Source organism: Mobula birostris, chromosome 11 (assembly GCF_030028105.1).
Source record: "Mobula birostris isolate sMobBir1 chromosome 11, sMobBir1.hap1, whole genome shotgun sequence".
NCBI classification, from domain to species: domain Eukaryota; kingdom Metazoa; phylum Chordata; class Chondrichthyes; order Myliobatiformes; family Myliobatidae; genus Mobula; species Mobula birostris.
Window position 1 is genome coordinate 41,410,630 of NC_092380.1, and position 19,399 is coordinate 41,430,028.

Below are 19,399 nucleotides of genomic sequence, written 5' to 3' on the forward strand. Positions count from 1 at the left end.
GTTAGGGCCCAGTAATTTCTGCACTTGCCTCCTGCACGGTCCAAGGAACACCTTGTCAGGCCCTGGAGATTTATGCACTCTAATTTGCCTCAAGGCAGTAAGCATCTCCTCCTCTGTAATCTGCATAGGGCTCATGAAGTTGATGCTATTTTGCCTCACTTCTATAGACTCTGTGTCTGTCTCTTGAGTAAACACAGATGCAAAAAATTCTTTAAAGATTTCCCCATCACTTATGGCTTCATGCATGGATTACCATTCTGACCTTTCAGAGGACTGATTGTTGTTCCTTGCAATCCATTTTCTCTTGACATATCTGTAGAATCCCTTAAAATTCCAGATGAGGATCACAAGAATTATCTGGGAATAAAAGGGTTAACGTAGTGATGAGCATTTGACGGCTCTGTACCTGTACTTGCTGGAATTTAGACCCAGGGTGGGGGGAACCCATTGAAACCTATTGAACATCGAGTCCTGATGAAGGGTATTGGCCCAAAATGTTGACTGTTTACTCTTCTCCATAAATGCTGCCTAGCCAGCTGAATTCCTCCAGCATTTTGTAGCTGTTGCTTGGATTTTCTTCTTTTTTGAATATTGAAAGGACTAGATAGAGTGGATGTCAGAGGATGTTTCCTATAATGGGGGAGTCTTGGATCAGAGGGTACTGACTCAGAATGGAAGGATGTTGCTTTAAAACAGAGATGAGGAGGAATTTCTTTAGCCAGAGGGTGGTGAATCTGTGGTTGCCAAGTCATAAGATATATTTAAAACAGTTGTTAGTAAGGGTGTCAAGGATTATGGGGAGAAGGCAGAAGTTTGGGGTTGAGAAAGATAATGAATCAGCCTTGATGGAATGGTGGAGCAGGCTCGATTGGCTGAGTGGCCTAATACCGCTCCGATGTCATATGGTCTTATGATCTTGCGAGGACTACACTCCACTTGATAGTCTTGCCTGTTACAGACTCTTAAAATTTATTTTCTTAATGTTATTTATACATTCATTGATCTATTGTCTTATCTCTTTTAAGCTACATGCTTACTGATCTATCACTTGTGTGGGTAATACAGGGCTCAAACTCCTTGTCATTCAAATCTGTTTCCCAGGATCATAACAGATAAAACCCCATTTCTTTAAACTCTTGTCTCTATAACAGAATCACAATGAAACCAACTATGGCACAACATCTTACTGGGAGAGAATGCAGCACAAAAGGAAGCCATACAGATATTTTGTTTGAAATGGCTCCTTCGAAGAGTAATTCCCTTGTCACATATCTTACAACTCTTTCTTTTCCAGTTCCCACTGGTTCTTCTACAAATTACCTTAAATATGTGCCATCTGGTTCATAATAGATACAAATTCACTCAATCATATCTAAGGTTTGAATTCTTTGCTTTTTATTTTGATGTTTCACAGTTTACTCAGTTATCTTGCAAAATTAGGCTTTTCAATTATTTAATAAAATGGCAAATGTATCAACTTTTAGTTTCTAAATTATTGCAACCAAACTGATGATGCCAGATAATAATAATGCATGTTCAAGCTCATCCGCGACCTCCAGCACTTTACTATACTTTTCAATCCTTGGCTAGTTGTGATGTAACTTGATGTTTTTCTCCCTCCACAGATGCTGTCTGATCCACTGAGCTTTCTCTGCATCCTCCTGTCTTCCAGTAGCTGCAATGTTGTCACAGTTAGAATGTGTTTCCTTTCTGGTGTTTGTTTCCCTCTCCCTCCTGCCATTACCAAGCCCCTTTTCAAATTCCCTCAGCTGATACCCATCGGTGTCATCCATTTTCTCCTGGCTTCCAGCCTTCCTTTTGTTCTCTTCAATACCCCGCCCCCCCCCAAACTCCTCTGCAATTTAAAACAAGGCTGATTTCTAATTTTACACAGTTCTGATGAAAGGGCATTTACCTGAAGCATTAATCCTGTTTAACTCTTCTTAGATGCTGCCTGAACTGCTGAGTATTTCCAGTCATTATTGGGTCACCCTTATCATTGAGTTAAAATAATGCAGAAGCAAGCCCTTCAGCCCACTGTGTCTATGTTGGCCATCAAGTACCCATCTGTACTAATTCCAATTTTCAGTGTTCAGCCAATAGCTTACTATGCCATAGCATTTTGTGTTCATTTAAATAGTTATTAACTGTTATGAGAGTACCTACCTCCAACACCTGGATTTCAACCACTGTCTATGTGAAAGAATTCATCACCAATTCCCCTCCTACCACTTATTTTAATCTATGACCTCTGGTCATTTCATATCTCTGTTAAGAAGTGAAGTTTCTCACTATCTACTCTAATAATGCCTGTATTAATTTTGTATGCCTCTGTCAGGTACCCAAGGAAAACAAATCTAGTCTCTCCTCATAATTGCTTCATCCTGGTGAACCTCCTCTGTATTCTCTGCAGTAAAATCACATCTTTCCTATAGAACCACACTCACTACTCCAGCTAGGAGCTAATATTGTATATTTAAATATGTATATTTGCAATCTCCCTACTCTTATAATCAGTGCACAGATTATTGAAGGCATGTATTCCTACCATTGACGTTAGGCTCACTGCCTTCATTTATCCCTACTGACCTTCTTGAATAAAGGTATAGGATTTGCTGTCCTTCATTAACCGACACCATCTATGAAGGCCCCAGCAACCTCCCTCGACAGCATGCAATACATCTCATGAAGCTCTAGGAATTTAGCCACACTTTTAATCCCACTAAAATCGCTAATATCCCTTCCTTCTCAAACATAATTTGTTCCAGAATTACTAGCTAGAGAAGTAGGAATGGTTCCGAGGTAGGTAGTGTGTTCTTGCCAGATGTGGGAGATCTGGAAGACCTCCAGTTACCCTGATAGCTACATCTATGTGAAGTGCATCGAGCTGCAGCTCCTGATAGACCACATTTGGGAACTGGAGCTGCAGCTGGATGACCTTCTGCTCATAAAGGAGAATGAGGAGGTGATCAATAGTTACAGGGAGGTAGTCACACTGGAGGTGCAGGAGACAGGTATCTGGGTGACTGTCACGAGAGGGAAGGGAATAGGCAGACAGTACGGAGTACTACTGTAGACATTTCCCTCAATAACAGGTAAACTGTTGGAGGGATGGGGGAACAAGACCAGGGGAAAGACACAGCACTGAAGGAAGTGGAGAGAAGAGGAGAGTGGTGATGATAGGGGTGATCAATAGTTAGGGTAACAAATGGCAGATTGTGTGGTTGTGAGAAAGACTCCCAGATAGTATGTTGCTTCTCTGGATCCAGGATCACAGACATCTCAGATTGGGTTCAGAGCATTCTAAAGGGTGAGGGTGAGCAGCCTAGTGTTCTGGTACATATTGGAACCAATGACATGGGTAGAAAAAAGAAGAACATAAGGAACTAAGTAGGAAACTGAAAAGCCGGACCTCAAGGGTAGCAATCTCTGAATTGTTGCTGGTGCCACGTGCCAGTGAGAGTAAGAATAGTTTGATATGGCAGATGAATGTGTAGCTGAGGAACTGGTGCAGCAGGCAGGGTTATAGATTTGTGGATCATTGTGTTCTCTTCTGGGGAAGGTATGGCCTGTACAAAAAGGACAAGTTACACCTGAACTTCAAAAGGACCAATATTCTTGCAGGCCGGTTTGCTAGAGCTGTTGGGGAGGGTTTGAACTAGTTTGCCAGGGGGATGGTAACCCGATTCCTAGGTCAGAAGATGGGGAATTATTGTACAGGTACGTAGAAAGACCGTGAGGACAGATAGGCAGTTAATAGCTCAAAATTGCAGGCAACTACACACATAAATGCTGGAGGAACTCAGCAGGCCAGGCAGCATCTATGGAAAAGAATACAGTCAACGTTTTGGGCCGGGATCCTTGGGTCTCAACCCAAGAAGTCTCTGTACTCTTTTCCATAGATGCTACCTGGCCTGCTGAGTTCCTCCAGCATTAGTGTGTGTTGCTTGGATTTCCAGCATCTGCCGATTTTCTCTTATTTAAAACAGCAGTTAGATGGGTTCAAGTGTGCCTTTTTTAATGCAAGATGTATCAGAAATAAGGGCGATGAACAGAGCATTGGTTAATACACAGAACTACAATGTTGTGGTCATTACAAGGCTTAGCTGTCACAAGAGCAGGGATGGGCTGATGGCTATTCCAGGGTTTGGGTGTTTCAAAATGGACAGCTCTTTGTGACTTTTATAAATGATTTGGATGAGGAAGTAGAAGGGTAGGTGAGTAAGTTTGCAAGTGATACTAAGGCTGGCGGGTTGTGGATAGTGTAGCGGGTCATTGAGGGTTACAAAGGTAATTGATAGGATACAGAGCTGGGCTGAGAAGTGACAGATGGAGTTCAGCCTGGAGAAGCGTGAAGTGATTCACTTTGGAAAGTCAAATAGGCCCTTCAAGCTGTGCCACCCAATAAACCCGATTTAACCCTAGCGGAATCATGAGGCAATTTACAATGATCAATTAACCTACCAATCGGTACATCCTTGAACTGTGGGAGGAAAGTGGAGCACCCAGAGGAAACCCACACGGTCATGGGGAGAATGTACAACGGCAGGATTTTGACTGAGGTCATAGATCAAAGTTGCTGTGCAAGTTGATAGGGTTGTTAAGGAGGCAATATGGTGCGTCAGTCGGGGGATTGAGTTCAAGAGCCACAAAGTAAGTTGCAGCTCTGTAAACCCCTGATTAGATCACACTTACATTGAGTTCTGGTTGCTTCATTATTGGAAGGATGCAGAGGGCGCAGAGGAGATTGACCAGGATGCTGCCTAGATAGCCGATTGGACAGCATAAGCATAGGTTGAGTGAGCTGGAGCCTTTCACTTTGGTGTGAAGGAAGATGAGGGGTGGCTTGACAGACGTGTACAAGATGGTAAAAGGCATAAACTTTTCCACAGGGCAGAAATGGCTAACCTGAGAGGGCATAATTTTAACGTGATTGGAGGAAAGTATAGTGTGGTTGTCATAATTAAAAATTTTCTACACAAAAAGTGGTCGGTGCGTGGAATGCACTGCCAGAGGTGGTGGTAGAGAGATACATTAGAAACATTTGTGAGTCTTGTAGATTGGCATATAGATGATAGAAAAATAGAGGGCTATGTGGGAGGGGAGGTTTAGATTGATCTAGGAGTAGGTTAAAAGGTCAGCACAAGATTGTGGGCTGAAGGACCTGTATTGTGCTGTATAATGTTCTATGTTCTGGAATGCCCTGGTTCAGTTTTTTACTGTTATGCTGTAGGTATTTCATTTAGAAGCTCTGTAAGAGCTGCTGTTCTGCTTTCAGCCTGTTTGGGTTATTGTTGAAGATGAGGGATGATGTGGAATGTGTGCCATCCAATTAGGAGGAAGTTTTCTTGGTGAGAGACACTATGGGTTTTTTTTTGGTTCGGTGGGAGATGTAGAGAGAAGTCACTGGGAAGAACCGGTCATAGGATACGACCCAGTGGGAGACCCGTTTGTTCCAAATGGATTGTGAGCGACATTTGGAAGGTGGTGTGTTCTTTCACGCAGATGAAGGGTCCAGCACAAGTGACAGAGAAGTTCAAGATGAGCTCCAACTTGTACACACTTGACTGTTTAATTAAAATGGGCCCTTTTCTTTTTGTTTCTCTTTACTAACCCTTTAGTTAAGTTAAATTTCATAAATATAATTCCTTTAATCGTGTGCAGTGTACCGTCTGTTATTTTGTGGCACTGATTTGTAACAGGGGAGCAAATGACACAGCACCACACAGACCGAGGTTTGGGGTGGCAGAGTGGTTTCCCCAGACTTACACAGCCAAGGAACCCAGGGGATTTCAGTTGTATTGTACCTCCTTCAATCTTTGTACTCCTGTATGACCTATCCTGTTTTCTGTTCTCACTACCTGCCATAAAATAGTGTGTTCTTTATCCACCTATTGATATACGTTGGTTCGGTGTTGATTTTTGAAAATTAATGGTGATGAAAGCTGACAAGTCCCCTACATCTGATGGGCTGTAACCCAAGGTCTTAACTGCAGTGGCTGTTGAGATATTGGGCTCATTGGTTATAAACAACCAAAGTTCCCTAGATCCCAGAGGATAGGAAAACTGAGAGAGAAAGGAGGAAGACAGAAAACTGGAATTATACGCCAGTTATCCTAACAGCTGTCAGTCAAGACCCAAAAAATTAACTGACCAACTCCCTCCACAGATGTTGCCTAACCTGCTGAGTTCCTCTAGCATCTTGTTTGTTTTAAACCTACAACTGTCCTTGGGAAAGTGCTAGAATCCCTTATTAGGAAGGGAAGCAGGACATATCAAGGGTGGGGCTTACAGAATAAATGGTAGAGTCCTGGAGAGTGTTGTAGAATAGGGGGAGTAGGGGTATAGGTACAAAATGGCCACAAAGATGGACAGAGTGGTGAAGGTGTTTGGATTGCTTTTGTTAGTTAATACAATGACTACAAGTGATAGCACATCATCTTACAGTGGTACAAGATGTTGGTGTGACCATACTTGAGAGTATTGTGTGCAGTTCTGGTTGCCATACTATAGGAAAGACCTCATTAAGCTGGAAAGGGTGCAAAAAAATCACAAGGATGTTGACATTGGATGGCTTGAGTTGTAAGTATAGGCCAGGGCTATTTTTCCTGGAGTGTAGGAGGCTGAGGAGTGACCTTATAAAGGTTTATAAAATCATGACGAGTATAGATAAGGTAGCTGGTCAAAGTCTTTGTCCCAGGGTAAGATAATCTAAAACCAGAAGGTATGGGTATTAAGAGAGAGGGAAAAGATTTAAAAGTGGCCTGAGGAACAACTATTTCACACAGTGGGTGATGGGAATATGGAACAAGTTCCCAGACGATATGGTAGAACCAGGTACAGGAAAGATATAGAAACATAGAAACATAGAAAATAGGTGCAGGAGTAGGTCATTCGGCCCTTCGAGCCTGCACCGCCATTTATTATGATCATGGCTGATCATCCAACTCAGAACACCGCCCCAGCCTTCCCTCCATACCCCCTGACCCCCGTAGCCACAAGGGCCATATCTAACTCCCTCTTAAATATAGCCAATGAACTGGCCTCAACTGTTTCCTGTGGCAGAGAATTCCACAGATTCACCACTCTCTGTGTGAAGAAGTTTTTCCTAATCTCAGTCCTAAAAGGCTTCCCCTCTATCCTCAAACTGTGACCCCTCGTTCTGGACTTCCCCAACATCGGGAACAATCTTCCTGCATCTAGCCTGTCCAATCCCTTTAGGATCTTATACGTTTCAATCAGATCCCCCCTCAATCTTCTAAATTCCAACGAGTACAAACCCAGTTCATCCATTCTTTCTTCATATGAAAGTCCTGCCATCCCAGGAATCAATCTGGTGAACCTTCTCTGTACTCCCTCTATGGCAAGGATGTCTTTCCTCAGATTAGGGGACCAAAACTGCACACAATACTCCAGGTGCGGTCTCACCAAGGCCTTGTACAACTGCAGTAGTACCTCCCTGCTCCTGTACTCAAATCCTCTCGCTATAAATGCCAGCATACCATTCGCCTTTTTCACCGCCTGCTGTACCTGCATGCCCACTTTCAATGACTGGTGTATAATGACACCCAGGTCACGTTGCACCTCCCCTTTTCCTAATCGGCCACCATTCAGATAATAATCTGTTTTCCTATTTTTGCCACCAAAGTGGATAACTTCACATTTATCCACATTAAATATTTCGTAGGTATGTAGATAAAAAGGGATAGGAGCGAAACACAGGAAAATGAGGCTAGTTCAGGGAAGCTCTGTGGTTGACATGGATGAATTGAGCATTGGGGCATGTTTATGTGCTATGTAAGTCTACAACTCTAAAACTGGGTGTACTGCAATACATTTGCATTAGCCAGTCATTAGTACAGAAAGATTCAGCAATGGGATACAGATAGGTTTAATGAATGTAGTACAGAAAGCTGGCAAACACAACTATAATGTGGGAAATTTGGATATTATCCACTAGAAGGATGAATGTAGCAATTATTATTTAAATAAAGTGAGACTGAAAATGTGTTATAAAGGAATCCGGGGGTCCTAGTAAATGAAACAAGGTTAGCATGCTGGTATGCAAGTAATTAGGTAGGTTATTGGCATGTTGGTCTTTATTGCATGGGTTATGAGTATAAATATAAGTTGATACGTTCTTGATTAGTCAGGGGATGAAAGGTTACAAGAAGAAGGCAGTAGAATAGGGCTGAGACTGAAAATTGGTCAGCTGAGCAGGCCCAATTCTGCTCCGATATTTTATGATCTTTATGTTCTAAAGCTGGCAAGGTTTGATGCGCGCGTACACACACACACACACACACACACACACGACTCAGTGCAAAGAAGTTACAGCAGGTTGATTCCCAGGATGAAGGTGTTGACTTTGGAAGAGAAGCTTAGAAGCTTAACTAGTTCATCCTGACTGCAGATATTGCCTACATGTTGTCCTTGAGACTGCAGGGACTTCTCTTGGAATTCCAGCACCTCCAACATTTTGATGACATTCTTGGTCACCGTAAATCACAGTGTAGATGTACCATAAGAAGAATCCATGGCTGTTGAGCATTTATGAGACAATATCAAGAAGTGCATGGGGATGTATTGAGGTGGAAATGGGACAATGCTCCCTAAGAATCAACATGGAGCTGATGGACCAAATAATCTCCCTCTGTGTCATTAGGATACACTGGATCTATAGATATTTGAGTTGAGACTACTGAAGTAGTTTTATTAAAACATCTGAGGGAGATTGGTAGGTAGATTTTGAGAGAATGTTCCTCCTGGTCATGGTATCTAGAACTAGGGACATAGTTTCAAATAAATAGTCATATATTTAAGATGATGATGGGGTAGGGGGACTTAAATCCTTGGAATTCTGTAGCCAGGGAGCCTGTGTTGAGGTCACGGCTGAATCAGCTATGATTTTATCAAATGTTGGAGTAAATTTGAGGGGCTGATTGACCCTTTTCTACTCTGGACAGGAACTATGACTCTTGCTTCCAACATTCTTTGGCTGGAAGAGAAGATTCACTCAAGCATCAGTGATGCAAGTGATGAGTGCATTGAGTTCAGAAGAGTGTTCTTAAAGTTGAGTCACCTACACAGTGCTGAGAGTGAGAACCGGCCCACAGGAAACAAACTGTCCCTTCTCTTGCACTGGTTCAATCTGAGCCCTAGAGTAATCAGGCCAGAGAGTAATTATGTTAATATAGACTGAGGTAAGAAAACATCCAGATAGGCATAAAATAGGAAGGGAGCAATGTAGATGAAGGAGGTAACTTTAATGTACCAATCTGGCTTTCTGCATACTCTAGATAAAACTTCCCCTGGGATTAAATCCTGATTAAAAGCCTCTGTGCCCAGCATAGGCAGCATCCAAGCACCTGCCCTCACTGAGAACTTCACTAAGTTCAAAGGGTTTGGTCCATTTGAGCCCCCTATATTAGTTTACTGGTGTAAAAATATGTTGTTCTTCCATCAGCACTTGCTAAATACTTCCGTTGTCTAAATATTGTGCAGCTGACAGGCAGGACACAAGCAGTGCTGTCTCAAGAACAGTTGCAGTGATGGGACAGGTTGGGATGGGCTGCAGCAATAGGTTTCGAAAGGTACATTTACTGTCAGAGAAATGTATACAATATACATCCTGAAATACTTTCCCTTCGCAAACAGCCACAAAAACAGGGTGAGAGACCAGTGGAGAATATTGACCATGGGTGGCATAGCCTCTTAACAGGGAGTTTGAGGAGTTGCCCACGGAGACCTTTTAGGGCTGTAAATGGTTCTGGGAAGATGTTGCCAGTATTTCTTGTAAGGAGTGAAACTGAGCAGAGGTGATCTGTATATGCCTGGAATGGTGGCAAATCCCTGTGTCCACCCTGCTTTCTGTGGGCTGAGGGAAAAGCAAATGGATCCTTCTTTCCTCAGGAAGGCTGTTGTGACAGAAAACTGTGAGAAGCAGCAGGGATCAGTCGCAACTGGAATAGTCTTGAGATTGCTGGGACTGATGGATGCAAAATACTTAATTAGTTCGTCCACCATTTCCTTGCTCCCCATTACTACCACCAGCATCATTTTTCAGCAATCCAATTTCTACTCTTGCATCTCTTTTCCACTTTATATTTCTGAATAAAAACTGTTGGAATACTCATTGATATCACTGGCTAACTTACCTTCATATCTCATCTTGTCATTTTTTTAGTTGCCTTCTGTTGGATAAGTCGCGGGGACCGGACGAGATGTACCCCAGGCTACTGTGGGAGGCGAGGGAGGAGATTGCTGAGCCTCTGGCGATGATCTTTGCATCATCAGTGGGGACGGGAGAGGTTCCGGAGGATTAGAGAGTTACAGATGTTGTTCCATTATTCAAGAAAGGGAGTAGATATAGCCCAGGAAATTATGGAACAGTGAATCTTACTTCAGTGGTTGGTAAGATGATGGAGAAGATCCTGAGAGGCAGGATTTATGAATATTTGGAGAGGCATAAAATGATTAGGAATAGTCAGCACGGCTTTGTCAAAGGCAGGTCGTGCCTTACGAGCCTGATTGAATTTTTTGAGGGTGTGACTAAGCACATTGATGAAGGTAGAGCAGTAGATGTAGTGCATATGGATATTAGCAAGGCACTTGATAAGGTACCCCATGCAAGGCTCATTGAGAAAGTAAGGAGGCGTGGGATCCAAGGGGACATTGCTTTGTGGATCTGGAACTGGCTTGCCCACAGAAGGCAAAGAGTGGTTGTAGGCGGGTCATATTCCGCATGGAGGTCGGTGACCAGTTGTGTGCCTCAGAGATCTGTTCTGGGACCCTTTCTTTTTGTGATTTTTATAAATAATCTAGATAAGGAAGTGGAGGAGAGATGGGTTAGTAAATTTGCTGATGAGACAAAGGTTGGGGTGTTGTGGATAGTGTGGAGGGCTGTCAGAGGTTACAGTGGGACATCAATAGGATGCAAAACTGGGCTGAGAAGTGGCAGATGGAGTTCAACCCAAATAAGTGTGAGGTGGTTCATTTTGGTAGGTCAAATATGATGGCAGAATATAGTATTAATGGTAAGACTTGGCAGTGTGGAGGATCAGAGGGATCTTGGGATCCGAATCCATAGGACGCTCAAAGCAGCTGCGCAGGTTGACTGTGTGGTTAAGAAAGCATATGGTGCATTGGCCTTCATCAATCATGAGTTTAGGAGCAAACAGGTAATGTTGCAGATATATAGGACCCTGGTCAGACCCCATTTGGAGTACTGCGCTCAGTTCTGGTCGCCTCACTATTCAAAGGATGTGAAAGCTGAGGTGCGTGCGCTGCTGAGGACCCGTGACTCCGCCTTCAGAGTAGGCGACAAGGCAGCCCTAACAACAGTGAGGGCCAAATTGTCCTGGGTCATCAGAGCGTGCACATGCCCAGCGAATCCACAGCCACTTCCAGGACAGCGGAGACATGCGGCGCATATGGAAGGGCATTCAGGACATCACCAACTACAGGACAACGTCACCTGACTGTGCAGATGGCCTCCCTCCCAGATGCGCTGAACAACTTCTATGCTCGGTTTGAGGCGGACAATGATGTGGTGGCGAGGAAGACCACTCCTCCTCCCAATGACCAGGTGCTGTGTCTTACCGTGGCCGATGTGAGGAGAACCTTGTGCAGCGTCAACCCGTGCAAGGCTGCTGGACCAGACAATATTCCTGGTAGAGTGCTTAGAGGATGTGCAGACCAGCTAGCAGATATTCTCACTGACATCTTCAACATCTCCCTGAGCAGCGCCGTCGTTCCTATGTGCTTCAAGGCCACCACCATTGTTCCCGTGCCGAAGAAGTCTTCAGTGTCCTGCCTCAACGACTACCGTCCCGTTGCACTCACATCCATCATCATGAAGTATTTCGAGAGGCTCGTCATGAGGCACATCAAGACCCTGCTGCCCCCCTCACTGGCCCCCATGCAGTTCGCATACCATCCCAACTGTTCAACATACGAAGTCATTGCCATCACCCTCCACCTGGCCTTAACCCACCCGGACAAAAAAGATACACACGTTCGAATGCTGTTCATAGACCTCAGTTCAGCATTCAACACAATCATTCCTCAGAAACTGATTGGAAAGCTGAGCCTACTGGGCCTGAACACCTCCCTCTGCAACTGGATCCTAGACTTCCTGACTGGGAGACCTCAGTCAGTCCGGATTGGAAACAGCATCTCCGACACCATCACACTGAGCACAGGGGCCCCCCAGGGTTGTGTGCTCAGTCCACTGCTGTTCACTCTGCTGACCCACGACTGTGCTGCAACACACAGCTCGAACCACATCATCAAGTTCGCCGATGACACGACCGTGGTGGGTCTCATCAGCAAGAACGATGAGTCAGCATACAGAGAGGAGGTGCAGCGGCTAATGGACTGGTGAAGAGCCAACAACCTGTCTCTGAATGTGAACAAAACAAGAGATGTTTGTTGACTTCAGGAGGGCACGGAACGACCACTCTCCGCTGAACATCGACAACTCCTCCATAGAGATCTTTGAAGAGCACAAAATTTCTTGGTGTTCAGCTGGCGGAGAATCTCACCTGGTCCCTCAACAGCAGCTCCATAGCAAAGAAAGCCCAGCAGCGTCTCTACTTTCTGCGAAGTCTGAGAAAAGTCCATCTCCCACCCCCCATCCTCACCACATTCTACAGAGGTTGTATTGAGAGCATCCCGAGCAGCTGCATCAGTGCCTGGTTCAGAAATTGTACCATCTCAGATCGCAAGACCCTGCAGCGGATAGTGAGGTCAGCTGAGAAGATCATCGGGGTCTCTTTTCCCGCCATCACAGATATTTACACCACACGCTGCATCCATAAAGCAAACAGCATTATGAAGGACCCCACGCACCCCTCATACAAACTCTTCTCCCTCCTGCCATCTGGCAAAAGGCACCGAAGCATTCGGACTCTCACGATCGGACTATGCAACAGTTTCTTCCCCCAAGCCATCAGAACCCTCAACACCCAGAGCCTGGACTGACACCACCCTACCTCAAGATCTCACTGATCTGAATAAGCCTCGCATGGGGAACCTTATCAAATGCCTTATGATTACTGCTTCCACTGTGTTTATTTACCTTAAGCTCCCCAATCAAATGCGGCTCATTACACAACACCCAATTCGGAATATCCTTCCCCTAGAGGAAAGTCATCTCATAGGCATTCTACAAATGCTCTCTCTTGTGGTCCAGAGCCAACTAGATTTTCCCAATCTAACAACATATTGAAATCTCCCATGACATTTGTAACATTGCCTTTTTGACATGTGTTTTCTATCTCCTGTTGTAATTTGTAACTCCTGGTTATTGTTTGAAGGCCTATATATACCTCCCACCAGGGTATTTTTACCCTTGCAGTTTCTTAACTCTACCCACAAGGATTCTGCATCTTTTAATGCTGTGTCTCCTCTAAGAATTTGATTTCATTTTTTTTAACCAACAGAGCCACTCCACTACTTCTGCTTGTCCTTTTGATACAATGTGTATCCTTGCATGTTAAACTCCCAACTATGATCTTTCAGCCACAACTCACGGATGCTCAGAACGTCATATCTACCAATGTCTGTGCTACAAAAGATCTCTGTTTATTCTATATACTGTGTGCATACAAATAACACCTTCAATCCTGTATTCATGACCCTTTTTGATTTTGTCCCCATGTTACACTGCAACTTATTCCACTGACTGCAATTGTGCCCTATCATCTGCCTGTCCTTCCTGACAATCTCACTACACAGTGCCTCTGTTTGTAAACCAACTGCTCCATCCTCAGCCTATCATCTGGTTCCCATCCTCCTGCCAAATTAGTTTAAATCCTCCCCAGCAGCTCAAGCAACCTTGCCCGCAAGGATATTGATTCCCCTCGAGTTCAAGTGTAACCCATCCTTTTTGTTTATGTCATACCTTCCCCAGAAGAGATCCCAATAAACCATTAATCTGAAGCCCAGTCCCCTGCGCTAGTTCTCAGCCACTCACTGCTGCTCCTATTTCTGAAGTTTCGTGAGAAGCCTTCCTCGCCAATCAGCCGCTCCAGTAAAAACAGATTTCTGGAGTTGTCATCATGAGCTTTAATTAGCCTTCAGTTTCCAAAGGGCATTCAAGCTGAGATGTATTCATGCACAGTGCTCCAGGAAATTCGACACACAGTGGGCAGTGAGCAATGGTCCCCAGCTCTTTATTTACTTCATAGCCAAGATCACCTGCAATACATTCATTGGTTCTGTACACGATATTCACACCAAATCAACAAACTTCCACATAGGGTCTTAGGGAGGGATGTGATTCCCTTGTTCCCGTCAGACAACTTTCTAATAGAAACAGCGAAGAAGCTGTAATATAATGCCTCCCCACACAGGCTAGGACCTGCATTGATACATGAACAATCCTGAGAATTATGATCAAGCACTGTTCAGAGACAGACAATCAAAATAAAAGCTCCATGTAATGATCATGATGGAGCAGAGAGAGGAAGTTATCTACCTGATCTCGTGCAGTAACCCTAAGACCAAGAGTTGGGGGTGCAGTTTGTAGTGGTATAACAAGCTCCTAAAAGGAGCTGCTCAGTGACCTCCGTCTGGAGGCTCCTGCCTGGCCTGAGCTGTCGCAGGGAACATGTTGACACACCCACATAACAACACAGGGCTCCAGGAGCCAATGAATGCGTCAGTGTTCAAAATGATTCTATGGTTCCACACCATGTGCCAGCATCAACCAAAAAACAATCTGCCCCAGGGTCGGGGTCTGGTCCTCTGAGCTCTGACACCAGGTCTGCCTCTACTTGCTGGTCCTCTTGTCCGGCTCGAACAGGGCAAGGATATCGAGCATGGCTTGTTGGAAATGTTTTCCAAACCGGTGAGAATCCTGTGTGAGAAAGACAACGTCACATTTCACAAGCCACTGTACACTCCCATCGACTTCCCTCAGACTCTGGATTCGCCCACAATTTGCAGGCACCAATTAGCATGCCAACTAGCACATCTTATAGGGAAGACCCACATGATCACAGGGAAAACAACAGGACTGGAGGTCAGGATTGAACTGGTGAACTTGCAGCTGAGAGTCAGTGGTTCCATCTGCTACACCACTGCCTGGGCTGAATTCCAGCCAGGGGAGAAGGGAAGGGAATCTGCATGTGGGGATAGGAGCTCCATTCTATCCTCCCAGTTTCTCCATTGCTTTTGATCAGATGATGAGACTTTCCAACAAGTGTTTCTTTGTCTTTGGCATGTTAGGCAGAGCTCTCAACTGCACCTAACCCACCTTTGGTCCAAGAGTGGGTTAGATGCATTTGAGAGCTATCAACCTCTTCCTCACCAAGCACAAGGGCAGAGCTTCCCTGGTCATCTCCTTCCAACCCACTAGTAACACAGTAAGTGTAACTTCTGCCACCTTTAAAATGGTCCCACTACTAGACACATCAAATTCTTCTCCCTCTTTCAGCAATCCCAAGGGACCATTCCTTTCATGACTTTCTCGTTCACTCTTCCATTTCCATAACCACTCTCCTCACAGCAAGCAACAAGAGCACAAGCAACACCTGCCTCTTAACTCTTACTATCCCAGTGTCCCTGGACCCAAACTCTCTATCCAGTGAAGTAATTCACTTGTAGTTCTTCCAATCTAGATGGAATGCCCTGGTTCACATCTTTACTGTTATGCTGTAGGAGCTGCTGTTCCACTTTCAGCCTGTTTGGGTTATTGTTGATGTGGAATGTGTGCCGTCCAATCAGCAGGAAGCTTTCTTGCTGAGGGACAATAAGGTTGGTCTTGGGCTTTTGTTCGAGAGGAGAGGAAGAGAGAAGACGCTGGGGAGCATATGATCCAGTGGGAGACCCGTTTGTTTGAGATGGATTACGAGCGACGTCCGGAAGGTGGTGTGTGCTTTCACACTGACCGAGGGCCCAACACGTGAGAGACAGAGAAGTTCAAGATGAGCTCCAACTTGTGCATATTTGACTGTTTAATTAAAATGGGCCCTTTTCTTTTTGTTGTTCTCTACTAACCCCTTAGTTAAGGTTCATAAATATAATTCCTTTAATCGTATGCAGTGTACTATCTGTTATTTCCTGGCACTAATTTATAACAGGGTAGCAAATTACACAGTATCCACACAAACCAGGCTTTGGGTGGTACGAGCTGTCTCAATCTCATGAGTTTGCCGAGACTTGAGAGTGTAGACTTACGCAGCCAAGGAAGCTAGGGTGTTTCATAGACTACTATATTCAGTGCTCAGTGTACACTTCTCCACGTTACTGATGGCATGACCATTTTGTGGATCACCTACAATCTGCCAGTAAGGCTACTAATCACCTGTCAACTTAATTCATCCACTCTAACCTGTCTGACACCTCAGACATTGTTCTATTAAGTGCACTGTAAGCAGCCCACCATCTCTCATTGGAATTTAGCACTCACTTCAATAATCTCAGATAACCAGAGCCAGCCAGCTGTGATGAAAGTCATTGACAAACAGTCTTTATTTCTCCACTGATGCTACCTGATCTGCAAAGTATTCACAGTATTTTCATTTCAGATTTCTCATCTGCTCTGTCCTCGTTCTTTTTCTCCTGTTTATACCTCTTCTGGACAAATCAACTGGGATTAATGATCCATCAAAGTGCTGGAGGAGCTCAGCAGACCAGGCAGTATCTATGGAAAAGAGTAAACAGTCATCATTTCAGGCCAAGACACTTCTTCAGATCCTGAAAAAGGGTCTCAACCCTAAATGTCAATAGTTCACTCTTTTCCATAGATGCAGCCCGATATGCTGAGCTCCTCCAGCACTTTGTGTGTGTTGCTTTGGACCTGCAGATTAATGATCCATCACTCTCCTCTTTCAGCTAGCTCCACTGCCTTAGTCCGTCTTGGTCTCCATTCTATCACAGACATTCGCTTTTTAATCTCCATCCCCTACAACTTAAAACACGTTTGAGTGCTCACTTTACCAGTTCTGATGAAAGGTCATTGACCTTACGGGTTGACTCTGTTTCTCTCTCCCCAGACGCTGCCTGACCTGAGTGTTGCTCACATTTTCAGTTTACTGTCAAACAGTTTGTTGATGCAGTTTGGACTTTACCACGTCTCTTGACCCCAGAGTGATCCATATCAAATCCTTGGTACAGGTGTGGACAAAAAGAAGATCTGAATTCCAGAAGGGAGGGGAGACTGCCTGCCCTTGACATCAAGTCAATGTTTTATAAAGTGTGGCATCAAGCAGCTGTGGAGATAAAACAAGCTACTGGAGGAATTCAGGGGTTGGGTGAGCATCTGTGGAAGCAGAGAATTGGTTGAAGACCGGAGTTCCTAGGTTTTTTTTGTGCTTCAGGTTATAACATTTCACAGTCTCTTGTGTCTCACGTACACTTCACCAGCAGAGTTGGCCCTGCACAGTGAAAGGCAGCAGCTGCTGGTGGGTGGGACAAGAACAAGGCAGTGACACAGAACCTCACAGGTGCCTGAACAAACAGGGTGCTTGCTGAAGACTGGACCTAGTTCACAACTCTTCAGCTATTGAAGCCGTCCATGCCCACACAGAGCAAGTTTATGACCGGCTGATGAGTATTGTGGTAATGCCCACCTCCCACTGCATTCAGTATTAAAGTCCCATGTTTAGAAGGAACACAGCTAGACCAGCCAAATACAAGGTTAGGTCAGAGACTCTGGGTTCTGGGTGGGTGTCTCACCTGACACCCCAAAAGCCTCTGTAGAAGACACGGAGCAGGAGGAATATTGTAAATTTGCCTGGATGAGTAAGGCTCCCACACTTGTTTCAATACTTTGCTCAGTGCTTCCATCCCACTGATATCTCCATCTACACATTGCTGGATTTTTCTTCACACCCACCTTCACAGACACTGCCCACAATCAAGTCCATGCCCCAATCTGATGGGCACTCACACCTCAATATTAACATTAATTAACTTCACCATGATCTACCCCTTGACACACCAACCCCACCACCATATCAAGCATTCACCTTCCCAATGAGGGGACACTTACTGTCTCAGGGCTGGAGAATTTACTTGAAATGTGCATGTTGATGAGATTTTCTCCGACCATGATGTAAGAAACACCATAGCCATCATCAGCAACCTGAGAACACACAGATAGACAATATATCACAGAGTGCTTTACCTCAGTTACCACAGGCTCCACTTCCACCAACCTAGAAACACCTCATGCTCGCCAGTGTTCTCATTTCCCCACTCTACCAAATCCCACAAATACTTCTCTTCCTGTCACAGCCTCTCCCCGCTATCAGCAAAACCCCAACATCCCCTTTCCCTCTGTCCGTCATCGATCTCTCGGTATCCTCTAACAGCTCCACCATCACCTTTGTTGCCTGAGTCTCGTCTCTCCTGTCCTTTTTATTTTTGCACTGTCCACGCCTCTCACACAGTTCCAACCTCCCCATACCCTCCAGCTCACCCAACCCCATCCTGCTCCATCTGCTGTAACCCTGTTTGGTCAGCCCTTCACCCACTGCCAGGTAGAGCCCGCTTAGCACCACACATTCGTTCCCATAGACCCTCGCATCTCACTGATCACAGCCCCTCCCGGTTCAGGACAGTGACAACAGAGCTAGTTCAAATATCCGTCCCTGCTGCCCGACACACTGAGACTACTGCCACTGTGTCTGGGTCCTATAACAGCGCAGTGCGGGGCAGGGAGCCAGGCTAACTTCACACCTAGACAAGACTCACCGGTCCAAAGCCTCCGCCACTGGACACGTACTCAGGGTACCGGTTCAAGTCAAAGAGGTCAACTTGCTGGTGTGGAGTCTGGCTGGTGGAGAGTTTCCACGGCTCGGATAAGACCTGCAAGACAGGAAAGGCACAGAATAAATTACAGAGGGGGTGAAATGGAGCTACCAGTTTGTGGGTATTGGGTGAAGTTGGAACGAGGAAGAGGCTAAGACTGGAGAGGGGAGCACAGAGCCTAGGTATGGAAGAAAGGGAGAACAGAGACTGGACTGCAGGGAAGTGGAGAGACAGGGGGGACAGATCATTGAATGATAATGATAATCACAAATCTTGGCCTATTGTCATCTCCTATTATAATTCTTCCTTCAATATTTTACCTCTTCCATCTATCACTCATCTTCTCACATCATCCCACCTCTCATTCTCACCATGAACTAGTGTCACCTATCACCTGTTAACTTGTAATTCTTCCCCTCCCCACCTTCTGCTCCCTTCCTTTCCAGTCCTGATGAAGGGTCTTGGCTCAAAATATTGACTGTTTATTCTCCTCCATAGATGCTGCCTGACCTGCTGAGTTTTGTCTGGGAAGGCACGTTAGGAATGAAGGCAGCTGTCAGAGGGAGGGAGGTCAGACGGGTGCAGTGAGTATAACATAGGAAGACAGTAAATGAATATGGCTGAAGTGCTGGGACAA

At 45.0% G+C, this 19,399-nt stretch overlaps 1 protein-coding gene across 5 annotated transcripts in view; it reads right to left on the reverse strand.

The window, feature by feature from the left end:
• Nucleotides 1–14,161: 14,161 nt before the first annotated feature.
• The window catches only part of cpt1ab (carnitine palmitoyltransferase 1Ab (liver)), a 97,879-nt gene continuing 92,641 nt past the window's right edge, over nucleotides 14,162–19,399 (reverse strand). For all 5 annotated transcript variants that reach the window (XM_072272129.1, XM_072272128.1, XM_072272127.1 and 2 more), the window contains 3 exons: nucleotides 18,706–18,819; nucleotides 18,002–18,094; nucleotides 14,162–14,863 (listed from right to left, as the gene is read on the reverse strand). In XM_072272129.1, the coding sequence (XP_072128230.1) occupies nucleotides 14,777–14,863; nucleotides 18,002–18,094; nucleotides 18,706–18,819 (294 nt within the window). In that variant the 3' untranslated portion in view covers nucleotides 14,162–14,776. The remainder of the gene's footprint in view (nucleotides 14,864–18,001; nucleotides 18,095–18,705; nucleotides 18,820–19,399) is intronic.